The 17,189-nt window shown below is 42.3% G+C and overlaps 1 protein-coding gene across 1 annotated transcript; it reads left to right on the top strand.

Annotated features, from left to right (window-relative positions):
• Nucleotides 1-4,349: 4,349 nt before the first annotated feature.
• Nucleotides 4,350-8,505, top strand: LOC134207408 (chromosome-associated kinesin KIF4-like). Its single transcript, XM_062683132.1, has 4 exons — nucleotides 4,350-5,696; nucleotides 5,766-7,657; nucleotides 7,771-8,207; nucleotides 8,264-8,505. Exons 1-4 carry the CDS (start codon nucleotides 4,541-4,543, stop codon nucleotides 8,331-8,333), a joined length of 3,555 nt encoding a protein of 1,184 aa, XP_062539116.1. The 5' UTR covers nucleotides 4,350-4,540; the 3' UTR covers nucleotides 8,334-8,505.
• The last annotated feature ends 8,684 nt before the right edge of the window (nucleotides 8,506-17,189 follow it).

Below are 17,189 nucleotides of genomic sequence, written 5' to 3'. Positions count from 1 at the left end.
ATTGGTTCGGCTATCTGCAGCGGACGCCTCCAAGGTAGTCAAGTTAAGGAGCGTCAAGGTCGGATGGTCGGTATGCCCTGTGGGCATATACGAGCAACCCGAAGTTTGCTTCAAGTGCCTGGAACCGGGGCACAAGCAATGGGACTGCAAAGGCCCTGACAGAAGCAATCTCTGCCGACGCTGCGGATTGGAGGGACATAAGGCACAATGCTGCACGAACCCTCCCAATTGTTTGATTTGTTCCAGCAAAGCTGTGAACAGCAAGCACCCCATGGGGGGTTCGATGTACCCGGCGTTTAAGCGTGCTGCAAAATCAAAGTGCAGGTAACGCAGCTGGCTTGCTCGGCCTCGCCCGAGTGTTTGGTGTGCGCAGGTTTAGAGGAAACGGCGGAACACGTGTTGTTCGTGTGCTCACGTTTTCGCGCAATGCATGACCACATGCTTGCCACATGTGGTCTGGACACTACCCCGGACAACCTAGTTCGGAGGATGTGTAAAGATGAAGTTGGCTGGAATGCCGTTTTATCGGCTATCGCCCAAATCGTTTCGGAGCTACACAGAAGGTGGCGCGTGGACTCAATGGATGGCTAGTTCAGGCGCAAATAAGAGGTGGTCCAAGGGATCGGAGTCGGCTTCATGGGTCATACCGGTGGTCATGCTCTGTGGTCGAACTCGATCCTTTTATCGAACAAGTGACCGCGCGAAGAACAACATGGTATCGTAGCTTTCACGGCGTCGGTCAACCGGGCGGGTTCCGAGCCCGAGGACGGAAAGGGGTCCTCGTCAAGGCTGGGGCAGGCGTAGGCCTCGCGTCGGCAAGTCCCTCTGTGTGCTGGCGAATAGGCCCTATCGCAGAAAGGTCAATTTGGGGTGCACGCGGCATCATCATTCTTGATACCAGTCGTGCAGAGGGAAGCAGGCGCGAAGTCGACCCTTCCCACCTTCCGAGGACATAGGGCGTGGTAAGGCCACCTGGAAAGCCGGCAACGCGCTGGCACGATACCATGGTTTTCTTCTAGAAAAGCGAGTTACGATGTTCGGTGCTGCAAGGACACGCAGCTAACCTCGAGGGTGCGTTGCGCACTGGCCCCCCTTTGAAGCATTACTTTCTGGTTGTACCGAAGGGACTATGGGCTTGGCGGCAATGGAAACGGTTTAGCGGGTCGGGAATGTAGTCCTGCCTCCCTCGGTGATCCCTAACCCGCACTTCCTGGTCAACCCACACTCAAAATAATCAACCTGTTAACGTTACGTGAAAATGCACGTAACCTTTAAGCTTCACTCACACCACTCATTTTACCTGATAGCCGTAAAACGTAAGAGATGTGACATAATTATTAAATCAATTTCAGTAAAATTCACCTAAATAAAGTATAAAATTTACGTGAATTTCTCGTCACTGGATCGTAAGCAGAGAACTCACTCAGATTGTTTTGTTTGTTATGTCAAAAATATTCATCGCAACCTTAGTCAGAAATTCAATGCTGGACATTAATATTTTTCTCAAATCCTCTGATTTCCCAAGGCACACAGGATTTTTATAAGGTATGTACTATTTATTTACGAGAACTGTACATTCTGAAATAGTGCTTTTAAAATTGTTTGCAGCGAGATTTCGCCGGATAATTGAGGGAAACTTTCCTACTTTTACCGGAACCTGAACTGCTCATCCCGTATTATTTGGCAAGGTAAAGATGATTTCCTCCGGCATTCTGATCCGGCTCCAGGCTTACCATCAAATCTCGTATTATTTGGACGCGGTAAAGATGATTTCCTTCGGCATTCTGATCCGGCTCCCGGCTTACCATCAAACCCTGAGACAATTTCTCCGACGAAATTGTTTATCAAAACCTCATACATGTATACTTATATTTAGATTCTCAATTCTTAAATAAAAATTCGAAATCGAGGCGATCGTTGTAGTCGTCAATATCGTGTTATATCTTTCATTTTCGCTTTTCATTTATATAGCAGAAGAAAAAAAATATTAGAAGTATTCATGAAAGCTATGAAACAGTCACGTAGTCTTTACATGACACGCTAGTGACAGCCGATCGAGTGAATCTGAGTGCCTTCACCGTTGAATCACTTATTTGTTACGTGAAAAGTTCTGTGGAAAAAAACCACGTCCTTTTTCACGTAAATAGTTGGGAAGATTATTTTGGGTGCAGGATGTCTGTTGAGCAGATTCCCCCTCCATTGTTTAGGAAGAAAAAAAACACACACACACACACACACATCACCTCAATTCGTCGAGCTGAATCGATCGGTATATAACACTATGGGTCTCCGGGCCTCCTATAAAAAGTTCATTTTTGGAGCGAACATATAGCCTTTAAACTACGTTCAGATTATGAGCTATATCACGTGATATAGAGCATCTTGACCTCAGTTTTTGTACATCTAGTTTTCACTGGAAATAATGGATATGGCATCTCATGTCAAGATTCGCTATATCAAGTGATATAGCTCATAATCTGAACGTACTATTACGTATACTTAGTATACGAGAAAGGCAAAAAAGGTAATCTACCAAACATTTATTGAGTTTGGCAAACCTTGCTGGAAAAGAGAACGTTTGAAATAGGCAAGTGAACCGACCTTCGAATCCATTGGTCAAGTAAATCCACAATAAATAATTCCTCCACGGTTTTCCTGGATCTCTTGCCACGGGGTTGTATTGTCTGATTTTCTGAAAATTGCACGCGGCGAACCCTTCATGAAAGGTACCGCCGCGCTTTCTTTACCCTGTTTACTTGATTCTTATGGGTGAATAGCATTGCGGTGTATCGTTTGGCGCGGTCGTACCTTTGGACAGTCATTCGCCGCGTGAAGTTTTGTGCAAGTACCCATTTGGGAACATTACAAACGCCGCGCAGTGTATCATATCCAGAAAATCTGACAATAATCGAGGTTGTAAAGGCTCCGTCAGACGTTGCAAGTAAATCACTCGTGCGAGCGAATGATTTCTGAGAGCACTCGCAATTGCAGTCACACGTAGCAGTTTTTTACTTTAAGCAAATGACAGATTTACTCTCATGCAAATATAAACAAAAACGAAAAACTTGTTTTTCAGCCACAAAATCTAATTTCATTCCTATTTTTGCAGTGCAACTCTGCCACCTGAAAACGTTATCACTTTTGCGAGCGAAAAATTTGCTAGTGCTGCACTAGCAAGCGCAATTTCGTTTCTGCGAGTTGAAAATTTTAACGCTTAGCAGTCACACATTGCAAGCGAGCGTTTGCTTACGAGTTGTAATTTGTTTGCATGCAATCACTTTCAGTGTAGTCAGACAGGCAAATTTTTGACAGTTGTCACTTTCTGCGAGCAAAATGCTCGTTGCGAGTGATTTGCTTGCAACGTCTGACGGCACCTTAATACGCGAGGAGAAGTGGATGAACGCTGTCATCAGAGGAAAAGTTGAATCACTGAAATTTAACACGGCAAGGTATAGCCAATGGAATTGAAAATAATTTTAAAAATTACAAACAGAGATTTTTTTGAAAATGATTTATTAGGCGGGATTAGAAATTCAATTAAGATTAAAAGTAGTACCATCTCCGGAATCATTTAAAAAAAAAACTTCATTGTCATTAACAATCAAATTAATATATGTATAATGTGGATAATAAAAATTCTAACCTCATGCTATACATTATTTATAAATAAATTTTATTTTGAAATTTTGAAAATTATTTTGAAAGCTGCATTCCATACCTCGCTGTGAAATTTTTTTCATGATTCTACTTTTTCTTTTGATGACAGAATTCATTCTTCTCTTAGCGTATAAACGCGCTCATACGCTAAGAGAAGAATGAATTCTGTCATCAAAAGAAAAAGTAGAATCATGAAAAAAATTTCACAGCGAGGTATGGAATGCAGCTTTCAAAATAATTTTCAAAATTTCAAAATAAAATTTATTTATAAATAATGTATAGCATGAGGTTAGAATTTTTATTATCCACATTATACATATATTAATTTGATTGTTAATGACAATGAAGTTTTTTTTTTAAATGATTCCGGAGATGGTACTACTTTTAATCTTAATTGAATTTCTAATCCCGCCTAATAAATCATTTTCAAAAATCTCTGTTTGTAATTTTAAAATTATTTTCAATTCCATTGGCTATACCTTGCCGTGTTAAATTTCAGTGATTCAACTTTTCCTCTGATGACAGCGTTCATCCACTTCTCCTCGCGTATTCTTTTTTACGTCTGGAGTCGAAAAGTCCTTCGTCAATAATGCGGCTTTGCTGTGCGAATTTTACCTACGGATGAACTTTGAATGAACTTGCTTTTCAAACATAACGCCTGTCAAGCGTTACACCACAAAACCGAAGCTGTCAAACATCCATTTTGAAAAACGGCGGTTTTTCGTTTCTCTGCTGGAGCGCTGTGCTGTGCTGTGCTGTGTGGCAAAAATGTTTTAATTTCGTTAATTTTTTGTTGAATTTTATTGTTAAAAGTACAAATTGGTGCCCGAGTGATTCTTTTAGTGATAATCGACAAATTGGCGGTGCAAAATCCTTGCGAACAATGGCAAACCCGTCGGCAGATTCAGTGAAAGTGGCGCTACGCATTCGACCGTTAAACAAACGGGAACGGGACCGCGGCTGTCGGATTGTCGTAGAGCAGCCCACTTGCCGGGAGCCGCAAGTTGTGATCGGAAACGGGATCAGCGGTAAGCCGGAGGCGTTCACGTTCAACTACGTGTTTGCACCGGAAGACTCGCAGGAGCAGCTGTATGAGAGTTCCGTGCGGCCGTTGCTGGACAAACTGTCGGCGGGGTACAATGTGACGATTCTGGCGTACGGCCAGACGGGTTCTGGTAAGACGTACACGATGGGGACGAACTACGACGGGGAGGAGGACGAAACGATGGGGGTGATTCCGAGGGCGATCAACGACATTTTCGAACAGATCAAGGATATGGACACCGAGTCGGAAGTGACGATCAATTGTTCCTTCATGGAACTGTACCAGGAAAATTTGTACGATTTGCTGTCGAACAAGATAACCCGAGAGGAACGGGTGGTGGACATAAGGGAAGCGAACAATCAGATTGTGATTCCGGGGTTGACAGAGGTTCCGATTCGAACGGCCGATGAAACATTTGAAGCGTTGATGCGTGGGTCACAGGAGCGAGCGGTTGCTTCCACGGCCATGAATGCAGTGTCGAGTAGGAGTCACGCGATTTTTACGTTGAATTTGACGAATCGTAGCAAAGGAGACAAGCCGGTGGTTACGACGAGCAAGTTCCATCTGGTGGATTTGGCCGGCTCGGAGCGGCCCAAGAAAACGCAGGCTACTGGAGAGCGATTCAAGGAAGGCGTGAAGATCAATCAGGGTCTCCTGGTGCTGGGTAATGTGATTTCGGCGCTGGGTTCCTCCGGAGGTCCACTGGGGCATGTTCCGTACAGAGAATCGAAACTGACGCGATTGTTGCAAGATTCTCTCGGGGGCAACTCGCTGACGCTGATGGTGGCTTGCGTTTCGCCGGCGGATTATAACTGCGAGGAAACGATCAACACGCTAAGGTATGCGAACCGGGCGAAGAATATTAAGAATAAAGCCGTGGTCAATCAAGATCCGAACCAGGCGGAGATACGCCGATTGAATGCGATCATTCAGGAGCTGCGACTGGAACTGTTGGCCTTTAGTGCCGGGGGAAAGGAGAATGTGCCAGGTGCAGGTAAGAGCGTGGGGCGAATATTTTAGAATATAAAGCAATTTTGATTAATTCTTTTGTTTTAATTTTCAGCCAACCGACCCTCGACTGCTCCGGGAAACAAGTCTGGAATTGTTCGGTCAACCAGTGAGCACCAATTAGCAAATGGCTTCATTCCAACTGCTGAAGCTATTCGGCAAGAGAAAAAAATGATGGAAAAAATTCAAACTTTACAGCAACAGTTGCAATCTGCGCTGCAGGATATGGCTAACGATCAGCTACGAACACTCAATGCAGAGAAGATCGTGGAAGAGATCGAAGCCCTCCTAGCCCAAAGCCCCGAATCCGAATTAAAGCAGGGAATTCAAGCCATCCTGAATGGGTACAAAGAAGAGACGGCATCCATTCGAACGGAATCGCAGGTTTCCGACACACTTCTGCACTCGGCCACCGAAGAATTCCAGAGTCGCTCTGATAATCACACTCAAAAGCAGATGAAGATCCGGGATGAGCTGAGGCAGCTGAACCGTGAGTTAGAACTCAAGGAGGAGCTCCACCGGAAATGTTTGGGAAATATTTCCAATTTAACTTTTACCGTTGACGACAGCACCAGCAGCAATGACAAGCTCGAAGAGTACGAAGATAAAATAAAGGAATTGGAGAAGCAGATCGAGGAACTTAACGATCAGCTAAATACGACAAAGGTGTTCGATAAAAAGAGCAAACTGGCCGAGGAGCGACGCAAAAAGGTGCAACAGTTAGAATCTGAGCTGGCAGAACTCAGAAAGAAGAGCATCCAGCAAGCCAAGATGTTGCAATTAAAAGAGAAGGACACTCAGAGAGTTCAGAATTTGAGCAAAGAAATCCAAGCCATGAAGGCGACTCGCGTCAAACTGGTCAAATCGATGCGAACGGAAAGCGAAAACTTCCGCTTGTGGAAGATAAATCGCGAGAAGGAAATCTGCCAACTGCGAGAAAAGGATCGAAAGCTCAAGAACGAAATGGTTCGCTTGCAGACTGTACATGACAAGCAGCAGAATGTACTGAAACGGAAGGTCGAAGAGGCGGTCGCTGTCAATAAACGTCTGAAGGAAGCGCTGGAACGCCAAAAGAATGTTCAAGCTATGCGAGCGGCACGCGCCGTAGGTAAACCAGTCAGAGGTGCAGATTTGTCCTCTTGGGTAGACCATGAGCTTGAGCTGATCCGTTCCGTTACGGATGCATCGATCACGCTGAAACTTCTGATGGATGATCGTGCTTTGCTCAACACCAAACTCATGGAGATGAAGAAAAACACTGAAGAACACAGTGAGAACGAAATTAAGCAACAAGAACATGATCTTGAGCTCCGCAATGCGCAGATCGCCGATCTCCAACAAAAGATCCTTTCTACAGACGTCGATTCCAAACAGAAAGCCATCCTCGAGGGCATTCCCACCCTTCCAGAAGCGAAGCAAGTGCTAAAAAAACTGCTCACAGTGTTCACCGAGACCCAGGAAGAGTCAGCGAAGACTCGGCATCAGCTCGTGGATACTCGCCTTTCCGTCGAATGCTTGGAGGAAAACGTTCGTCAGCTGACGTCCGAACTCGCCGAAACAAAGCAACGCTTCACCGATGAAACCAACGAGCTTGCCAAAATGTACGAAGAAAAGCTTTCAATGCTGCTGCTGTCGAAGCAGAAGTACGCCCGTCAATCCCGGGAGATGACCAACACGTGCGACTCGATTCTGCAGGAGGCCAGCGACCGGATGGAGAAGATGCGACAGGAACTGGACTCGGTCAAGGAAGCGAACCGCTTGCTGAACAAACAGCTCGAGGAAGCCAAGAACAGCCGAATGACACGGCGAATGCGGAACAGTGCCAAATCGGTGGCCGCCGTCGTCGAGGATGACTTCGAGGAGGAAGAAGAGGAACCGGAAACGAACTACTCGGACCAGGAGGACGATCCGGACTTCAGGGCCACCCCACGGTGGAAACAGAAAAGGGTAAGTGGGAAGTTGTTTTCTCCTTTGTGATGTTTTTTGGATTTTCTGCATTCAAAGGTTCTTTGTAAAAAAAAAACAAATTTTAAACTCACGCAAATTTCTTCCATTTGCAGGCCGGCAAGGGCATTCGGGAATCGGTGATGAAGAAGGGGGCCACGACGAAGAAACGTCAAACGACAGTAGGCGAAACGGATGCTGCAGCTACCGTTGGTGGGGATTCGAAAGATTCTTCAAACAGCAGCAGCAACCAGCCGCATTGCAGCTGTGGCTCAAACTGTTCGACCAAACGTTGCAGCTGCAAGAAGCTGGGCGAATTTTGTGGTGATCATTGCAAGTGCCCAGCGGGTTGCGTGAACAAGAAATTGGATGAGGCACTGCTGGAGGATGTCGAACGGCAGATGGAGGAGGGGACGGCCGGTACTGCGGACGAGGAGGATAAGGAAAATGAGGTGGCACAGAATGGCGCCCGGGACCGAACGCTGGATAAGCGCAAATCGCAGGACGATAGCAGTGACGGCAGTGTGGAGAACTCCACCCCCAAGAGGATCAAGTATGTTGCCTTGATGGTTGCGCGGTTTGATCGATTAATAATGCGTTGATTTCCAGGAACGACATTCTGACGCCGACCTACGTGTACTCGGTGAAGAAGAGGAAGCCCCTGTTAGATGATATTTGATTGGGAAGGATCCGCGCGGTACATGAGTGAACAAGACTTGATTCGTTTTTATTGTGCGCCTTGTGCATGTAATTGTTAAGCTTTGAATTCCTAATATTATTGGCTCAAGAATTCTTCAACGATATCATTTTTGTATGTATTTCCAAATTAAAATTACGCGAATTATTTTAAACGCCAGGAGTTGTGACAAGACAATATTTATCCGAACTATGTCCCAGTCGTGAATGATGACAAATTATCAGCACTCGGAGAGCTTGGTAAAGAAAAAAGAGTGACACAATCTGCTGTGTTTGCTATCGATCACATTTTTCCCGCCGAATGCAACTTATTGCGAAGAAATGTTACACGAAAAGTTGGCTTAAGTGGTTTATACGTGGACGAGGTTAAGGAGGCTCCAAAAGAGCTGAAAAACAGTAAAGCTGCTGGGAAGGATGAGATCCCGGTCGAGCTTCACAAACCACATTATCCAGAAAATATGGGAGGATGAAGAACTGCCTGCCGGCTGGTTGGATGGCCTCATATGCCCAATCTATAAGAAAGGGCACAGACTAGAGTGTGCCAATTACAGGGGGATCACCCTTCTGAACTCGGCGTACAAAATCCTGTCGCGTATCCTGTTTAACAGACTGAGACCGCTTGAGGAGTCCGTCGTCGGCGAATACCAGGCAGGTTTTCGTAAGGGCCGATCAAAGACGGATCAGATGTTTAGCCTGCGGACGATCGTTGATAAATTCCGGGAGTACAACTTGCAGGCCCACCTTCTGTTCATTGATTTCGAAGCAGCGTACGATTTAGTAAAAACAAAAAGAAATGAGCTCTGGCAGATAATGTCCGAACATGGTTTTCCGGCGAAACTGATTAGACTGATACGTGCAACGTTGGATGGCTCGAAATCAAGTATTTCGGACTTTCGAATTTATTGGCCTTATTGGAATCGATCGCAGAGGTTGAAGTTGTTGAAGAATTTGTTTACCTTGAAACGCTTGTGACAGTTGACAATGACGTTTCCCGTGAAGTGAAAAGACGTATTGCTGCTGCGAATAGGGCCTTTTACGGATTACGTAACCAGCTTAGGTCCCGCAACATGCAGACGGAAACAAAATTTGCTCTATACAAAACTCTTATTCTACCAGTGGCCCTTTATGGACATGAAGCATGGACGTTAAAAAAAGGCGGACCGAAGAGCTTTCGGGATTTTCGAGCGAAAAGTGCTGCGTACAATACTTGGAAGGATACTAGAAGATGGTGTGTGGCACAGACGCATGAATCATGAGCTGTATCAAGTATACAAAGAAGAAAATATTGTGAATCGTATAAAAAACGGGCTGGTCACTTAGTGCGAATGTCGGAAGAAAGAATAGCGAAAACAATATTCAACAGAGAACCAGATAGGGGCCGGCGACTTCGTGGAAAGCCACGAACACGCTGTCTGCACGCGGTGGAAACGGATCTGGGGACCCTGGATGCTCGGGGAACTGAAGGAACATCGCCCAAGACCGACGATTATGGAGCTCTACAATACGCCAGGCATAGGTGTATCGACGCTGTAGCCAACCAGTTATCCAGGTAGGTTTATACGTCTAGTGCCCCAATAATGTTGGGTCTTTTTCTAATATTTTTACACAATTGAAGTAGGCTAGATGTACCAGTTGTGGCTATAGCACCAGTTGTCGCACTAGTGCTTTATTTGCCAAATGACCAATCAAATCACCGCAAACCAAGTTCATATCGATAAAGCATATTCATATGATACGATCTACTCCAAAACAAGCAAAGCATAATTGTAAAAATTGATTTTGCCTAATTTTTGACGTCCTTTGCACCAGTTGTTGGAACCTAAATTAAGAATAGTGTCACAACTGGTGCATGCGTTCCTATTATGGATTAATCAATTATGAGGATAATAACAAATTTTATTATGGTTTTTACAGCTGTTCTAAGGAGCAGGAAGTAAAACCTTTCGCTTGATATATAAAGTCCACCCCAGGGCTTGGATGAATGAAGCAATGAAGATGAGGACCGATGCTTCAGCACCAGATATATTCCCAAGGAAGGTAGCTTCATGAGAGAACAGTTTCAAAGTGCTTAGTGAAGAATGCTTCCTCGCTCCATATGGCACTGCTGTACGAAACAGCTGGAGAGTGAAATCAAGCACCCGCTAGTGCAGAGAATATTTAACTCTCTTGCATCACTTATAATGAGTTGCGCATTTCTGTTGGAATGAATGTGTAAAAGAGAGGTATACAATGCATTCTCTCTCGTTCTCGCAAATATGGTTTTGTATTTACACAACACTCACTCGCATCTCAACCACTGCCGATGAACGAAGGAAGCATCCTCATTTCACGCTGCCCTACTGAACGATGCCTCCTCGGCACTACCCGGCTTGTGAAGAAGATGCCACGTTCAAAACTCCACGCTTTCAATGTATAAAACGAATGCTTTGTATTTGCCTCTTCCCTTGTTCGTGCAGTCAGCAGCACGTCATCGAGTGCACGTCAATCGGTGCACCGAAATTAAAACCTCACTGCGGGCTAAAAACGAAGCATTCGTTCGTTTTTGAACGAATTTTTCAAGGTCTGGTCCACCCACATGCCTTTTAAGACTTCATAGCGATTGGGCCGATTGGGTCCCCCTTGCAGCCCGCCCAGTTGGCAAAATGCGTTTATTTTCAGCGCTCCGTGGTGGCACGTCATTGTCAGCTTTAATATTAAACCAAGCCTGACGATGTGACCAGGTTTACACCGTTACACACTACTACAGAGTATCTATCTCCCAACGTAACGGGTATAGACGAGGGTGTGTGGCGGCGAAGTACGAACAACGAGCTCTCCCAACTCTACGGCGTACCCATTATCCTGAAGGTAGTTAATGCTCGAAGGGTTCGATAGGCAGCACATGTTGCAAGAATGCCGGATAGATACCATGCAAAGTTGGTGTTCGCATCCAACCCGGCATATACAAGAAGATGTGGAACGCAGCGAGTGAGGTGGGCTGACCAGGTACCGTGTGTGGCATCAAATTGTTGATTCAGGGTGTGTCTCATTTGGAGAATTAAACTTAAAAGTGACAGTTCAAAAATGAAAAAAAAATACCCCGTTTTAAGAATGGCTGTTGCTACCCAGCAATTCCAATAGGACATCGATGAAAAATGATTCGATATCTGCAAAAAGTAATCTTGCTCTGCGAGCAGGGTTTTTCGATAATTATTGAAATGTCATTTTCAAGTTTAATTTCAGTTTAATTATCCAATTGAGAGAGATCCTCAATGTTATCTGTTTGGATGTTAACCCTTTTCTTCCCATGTTAGCTGCACCTTCCAACATTCATCGAATTATCTCAACACCAAAATGCAGTATTTGGCACAACTTTATGGTTTCATTAGACTGCAAATATAATCAATTTTGAGTAAAAATAGTTAAACTATTCAAAACAATTAAGTAACTATTGATGTACAATCGAAAACTTTTTTTCGTTTTTCGCTAATTTTAGCTATGCCAGGGCTGGTAGCGACCAATGCTGCTCAAAATAGTGACTTTAGTGACCAAAGCTGACGAAAAAATCAGAAGGGTTATGTACAAGACACAACCGCCCAACGTAAACTACGTAAGGCAGTTTTGTTAATTGAGGATTGTAGTGCCATCATGCATTTGATTACTTATGTCACTGGTTTCAAACAAAACTAGCGTATCTTTTAAGATATGAAAATTGTTGGATACGACAATTGTTTAAAAAATTTACTATAAAAACCCAAATTTATTCTTCAGTGGTAATGATGCCTTTCTTGGATCCAAATGGCCTACATTTGGGTTTTGAAGCATTTGATAAAATATTTCAATAGAAGAAGCCCTAGGGGAGCATCCTCTTTTCCGTTTGCAACATTTATTATTCAGAAACATTCCAATCATAAAGATATCTTGTTTTTCGTGTATCACTAGAAATCATACAATGTCATTCGTAAACCAAACCCAATTAATTTGGTTGTGATGCGGGCGAGTAGTAAACGTTGCGGACGGGAAAAGAGGGTGTCTGTGTTATTATAATCTAACTCCCACTGTCTGGCAGTGTTGGTAAAATCTCAAAATCTCAAATCTCATCGGCGATTCAAACCATGAGTGAGTCAAATCCCATCAGAATCATGGCCCAGAGATTTGCTCATGATTCGAATCGCAATTTGCATCATTGCAAAATATTTACGTGTTCTTCATTGTTGAATGCATTGAATTAACTGTTTTCGTCTAAAACAATGGCTAATAATTGCATATATAAACAAAACATTCGCCTCGATTGCGTTTTGACGCTTTTTAGAACGAAATATTTTTCGGTGAGTGAGCGAAGCGATGTGATTCTGGCCGAGAAACTCAAGCGCGATGCTCCCCTTAACTCGCAGGCGAGTTAGCTCGTGCATGAAACCTCGATGATTCAGATTTGAGTATGATTCTACCAACACTGAGTGTCACTATGGATAAAATATTCGTGCAACCATTTTATTAATATTATTGCAAGACTTTTGAATCAGGGAGCAAGAAGGTGATAGCTCTATTGTAACTCATATAGCCCGTTTCAAAAACGTATGCGCTCCGAAGCTTTTGTCGTTTACAATAAGTACCGTATGATAGCACCAACGTATTATAAAAATATCTTAAGTGCATTCACACTTCCTGAATCAAAGTTAAATCTTTCTGAATCAGGCTCGCATTTAATTGGACAAAATATTATTAGGCCGATATAAATATTTAATTAACTAAATATTGAGAATAATTTAGTACATATATTGGAATAACTCGTTTCTTCTGAGTGTGAGCTACAACTCACTATAGTAGATATCTTATATGATAAATTAAATTATTGTAACTATTGAAATTCCAGATTTCTTAAGTGCACCTTGATAACAACGAGTATCTGCTCTCCTAAACTAATAACCTAAAATCTATATACGAACGGGTAAGGTAAACCGAATTGCCTATTAGAAAATAATTAATTAATCGCCGTGTACTTTACAACAGTTACAAACTTATAGTAAACCTGCCAGCTAAGAGAGGAATTGAATGAACTCAGATATTTACTGAAGATTTGTAAGTAATCACATTGTTTGAGCTAAGCATAAACCTAATCTCGAAATACATTCTAGTTAAAGTTGCCCTGAAACTACGGTTCCGCTGCTAAAAAATTCAGTCCGAACAAATATTTTTTCAAAATATGTCTCCCCCCCCCCCCCCCTTCGGATTGTTTTGCTCAAAAATAACAATTTGAAGGGCAACAAACAAAAAATTTCCGGTAAATTTTGAGAACTTTCAAAACATGCCTTAACAAATCCGAGTTTTTTTTTTTTTTTTCATTTTGATATTTATTTTTTACTAGCAGACCCGACGAACTTTGTTTCGCCTAAAATTGATTTATTTTCTGATTAGTTTTCGAGTTATGCAGAAATTTTTGGTTCATTTGTATGGGAGCCCCTCTTTCCAGAAGGGGGAGGTGTTGCAAACCATCACAGAAACATATCTTCCCTTCCAAAACCTCCACACGCCAGATTTGATTCCATTTATTTGATCTCGAGTTATGATGAAATTGGTGTTTCATTTGTATAGGAGCCAGGTTTCAAAGAGGAGACAGGTCTCGAACCATCTTAAGAACCTTCCCCGGCCCCAAAAACCTCTGCATTCAAATTTTCACGCCGCTCGATTCAGTAGAAGAAGAAGATTACCTCCTCCACCTTGACTTTGCGGAGACCATAATTTTTAATAAATATGTGTAACGGCCTTATTAGTTTTCAGTTTGCAAAAAAAATGCTCAACATTTTTCCAAAGTCGTTTTTTAATATTAACATGTTTGTTGAATTACATTGCGATGATTGCATTACTAGCAAGGGCATTGGCATTGATAAAAATTGATCGTCTCATGCCTGCACAAACATGCCCCTATCTGCATCACTTTTTATACACCATGCACTACATTACGCATTTTTGTTACATTTGTTTCGACCGCGGTCACTGGTCCGGCTCCATTGTTCTACTTTTTGTGCGAAACACAGTGACTTTCAGTTGCAGAAAAAGTGACCAAATAGTGACTTTCAGTTTCAATTGCAATTTTGATGAGACAAAATTTAACGTTTTGAGGTCGAGGTAGAATTTTTTTTCGTAATTTGTGGCGGATCTTTTACTCACCACTCTCTCATAACGATCTCAAAAGAGAATCGAAAATCGTGCACGCTAACTTTTGCCCATTTTTTTATCCCAAGGAAATTTTACTAAATATCAGTCAAAACTATGAGTAGTCTTGCGAGCAAATCAAATGTTTGCGCCACTGGAAGTGAGCGAAACATGGTTATCTATCACTCATAAGACGTGTTTTTCTTTCCCGAAAAATGATTTCTAGGCAAAAATCTGCTTGATTGAACATTCTCTTCTCGTGAGAATGTGTGAAAATTACGATCACTGGATTAGCTGAACACCTACTTAAGAAAAATGCAGATTTGCTATAGGTGCCACGGAAGTTTCTGGAATTTTTAGTGCGAAAGGAACATCAGTACAAAAAATATGAAAATTCAGTTACAACGAACCTGGGATTGAACGCTCAACCTCCTGCTTATAATGCAGAACCGTCGGGCTCGCTTTAAATTCAAAAATTATCAAAATATAGCGAATCTAACAAAATCTAAAAAAAAAATCATGATTGGAATCTTTTACATTTATGCTATTTAAAATGTATAAATTATCATCACAATATATTTTTAAAAATTTCAAAATATTGAGTGAAGTGGATGTTGGGAGGGAACAACGGCTTCTATTTTCCCATGTTCTTACAGCAAAATTACTTTGAGGATCCCTTACATATTTATTGCTGGGAGCTGCGGACTCGATCAAATCCAATTTTCAAGATATTTTGCTTGAAACTCGCAAATTTCCTCTCGGTGTTCAATTACACGTTACGATTTTCTCACATCGAATTATCATTGTGTTTATCTTTATAAAATTAATTACAAAGATTTCGTCAATTTACTACATCGTATAAATTAACGTGTCGAATGTTAAATTAATTCATATCCTCCATATGTTGAATCCATCGAAATATTGAAAATGACGCCAGAAAATTGAAATTTGTTAAAAATGACCTATATTTAGTATGAGTTCATTTATACGTGCACTCTCTCGGCTGCGCTCAAAATGCACAAAACCTCTCTCGATGCGATGGATACTTTTTGACAGCTTACTTTGGAGATTCTTTGACACTCGTTTTGACTCTATACGCAGCTCTCAGATTTAATGTATCGTCTTTTCAATTCGATTGCAGTACAATCATAGATGCAAATATCATTATTTCGATTTGAAAATAAATATATTTGGGCTTATTCTACGAGTGGAGTGACGATGAGATTGCTCGAATGGTCCAATGCACCGAATGAACACAATGACGTTTGAGACGGGCGCTGTTTACTAAAAATGAACACTTGCATGAACTCGATAAAAGAAAAAGTATTCATTCTAAGTAAACAGCGCACCCCTCAAACGTCAATGATGAACTCGGTGCATTGGACCATGGCGTGAGAAGAGCAACCCCGTGAAATAAGCACTAGTTCTTGAAACCACCGTTTGTTGGTGTGGCGCTAGTCTCGGTGCCATCATTATGGAATTCAATAGCGAACAAGAAGAAAACATTCCCCATCGAATGCAACTTGTTGTAGCAAAATCGATTCAGGTTTAGTACTAGAAAATTGTCTAATGTTTCAATGTGCACACACATACGCCCACACACACACACGGACAGACAGACATTTGCTCAGTTTGTCGAGCTGAATCGAATGGTATATAATACTATGGGTCTACAAGCGCTCTATAAAAAGTACGTTTTGGGAGTGAAATGAAAGCCTTTCAGGCACAACTTTGTTGTACGAGAAAGGCAAAAAAGAAATTAAATTCTGAGAAATTAAATTATTATATTGTAACTCTGTTAGTTATCATCCGATTTTGACAATTTAGGGATGCCTGAACCGGAGATTTAATATACAGTATATTTACAGGGCCGGCTAAGGCCTTCTTCTTCTTCTTCTTCTTCAATGGCTTTGCATTCCAACTGGAACTAGGCCTGCTTCAACTTTCCTCAGTTATTAATTGAAAGCTTTTCTATGCCCGTCAATGCCAATGTATCTTATGTGGCAAGTACAATGAATAACACTATGTCCAGAGTGTCGAGAAAGTTTCCAACCAGTAAACATTTTAGACCGAACCGAGAATCGAACACGCCATCTCCGGATTGGCAATGCTACGCCTATGCACTCAAGGCTACTGGAGACCCTGGACCGGCTAAGGTCCTCCATGAAATAAGTACAGAGAACAATCATCTTCAATCTTATGTTGTGTATTCCAACACCATCGCTTAGTGAGATTGAGCTTTCATGTCGGGCAGCTTGTGTTCGCGGTGCTGAGGCGCGATTTGAATCTTTACACACGATTTCCACGAAATTTTGATCGAGCATCCACGTCTGTTCTCTGTAAAATAAGTTTATCAGAATCCGAATGAAAACACACATTAAGGTCCGTATCATTTACCGAATTAAAATTGAAAGTGCCAGTTCCAAGATTTAATAAATACCCAGTTTTAAAAAAGGCTGGAGCACCTTCCAAAACCATTAAAACATAAATCTATCTGCTCTGCAAGCAGGGTTATTCGATAATTATTGAACTGCCACTATGAGATATGAGATACTTTCCAGTTGACGAAATCAACTGATTGATCTTGACGCATTAACTCTTTGGTTACAAACTTCTCACTATAATGTGGGCGTCGAAACTAAGATAAATTAATCTACTTAGGGCCAATTTCTTCACCTCCGCTTAACTCTTAAGCGGTGCTTACCCA

The sequence above is a fragment of the Armigeres subalbatus genome, chromosome 1 (genome assembly GCF_024139115.2).
Source record: "Armigeres subalbatus isolate Guangzhou_Male chromosome 1, GZ_Asu_2, whole genome shotgun sequence".
NCBI classification, from domain to species: Eukaryota; Metazoa; Arthropoda; class Insecta; order Diptera; family Culicidae; genus Armigeres; species Armigeres subalbatus.
The sequence above is the reverse complement of the archived record's forward strand: the minus strand, read 5'-3'. Positions and strand labels throughout refer to the sequence as shown.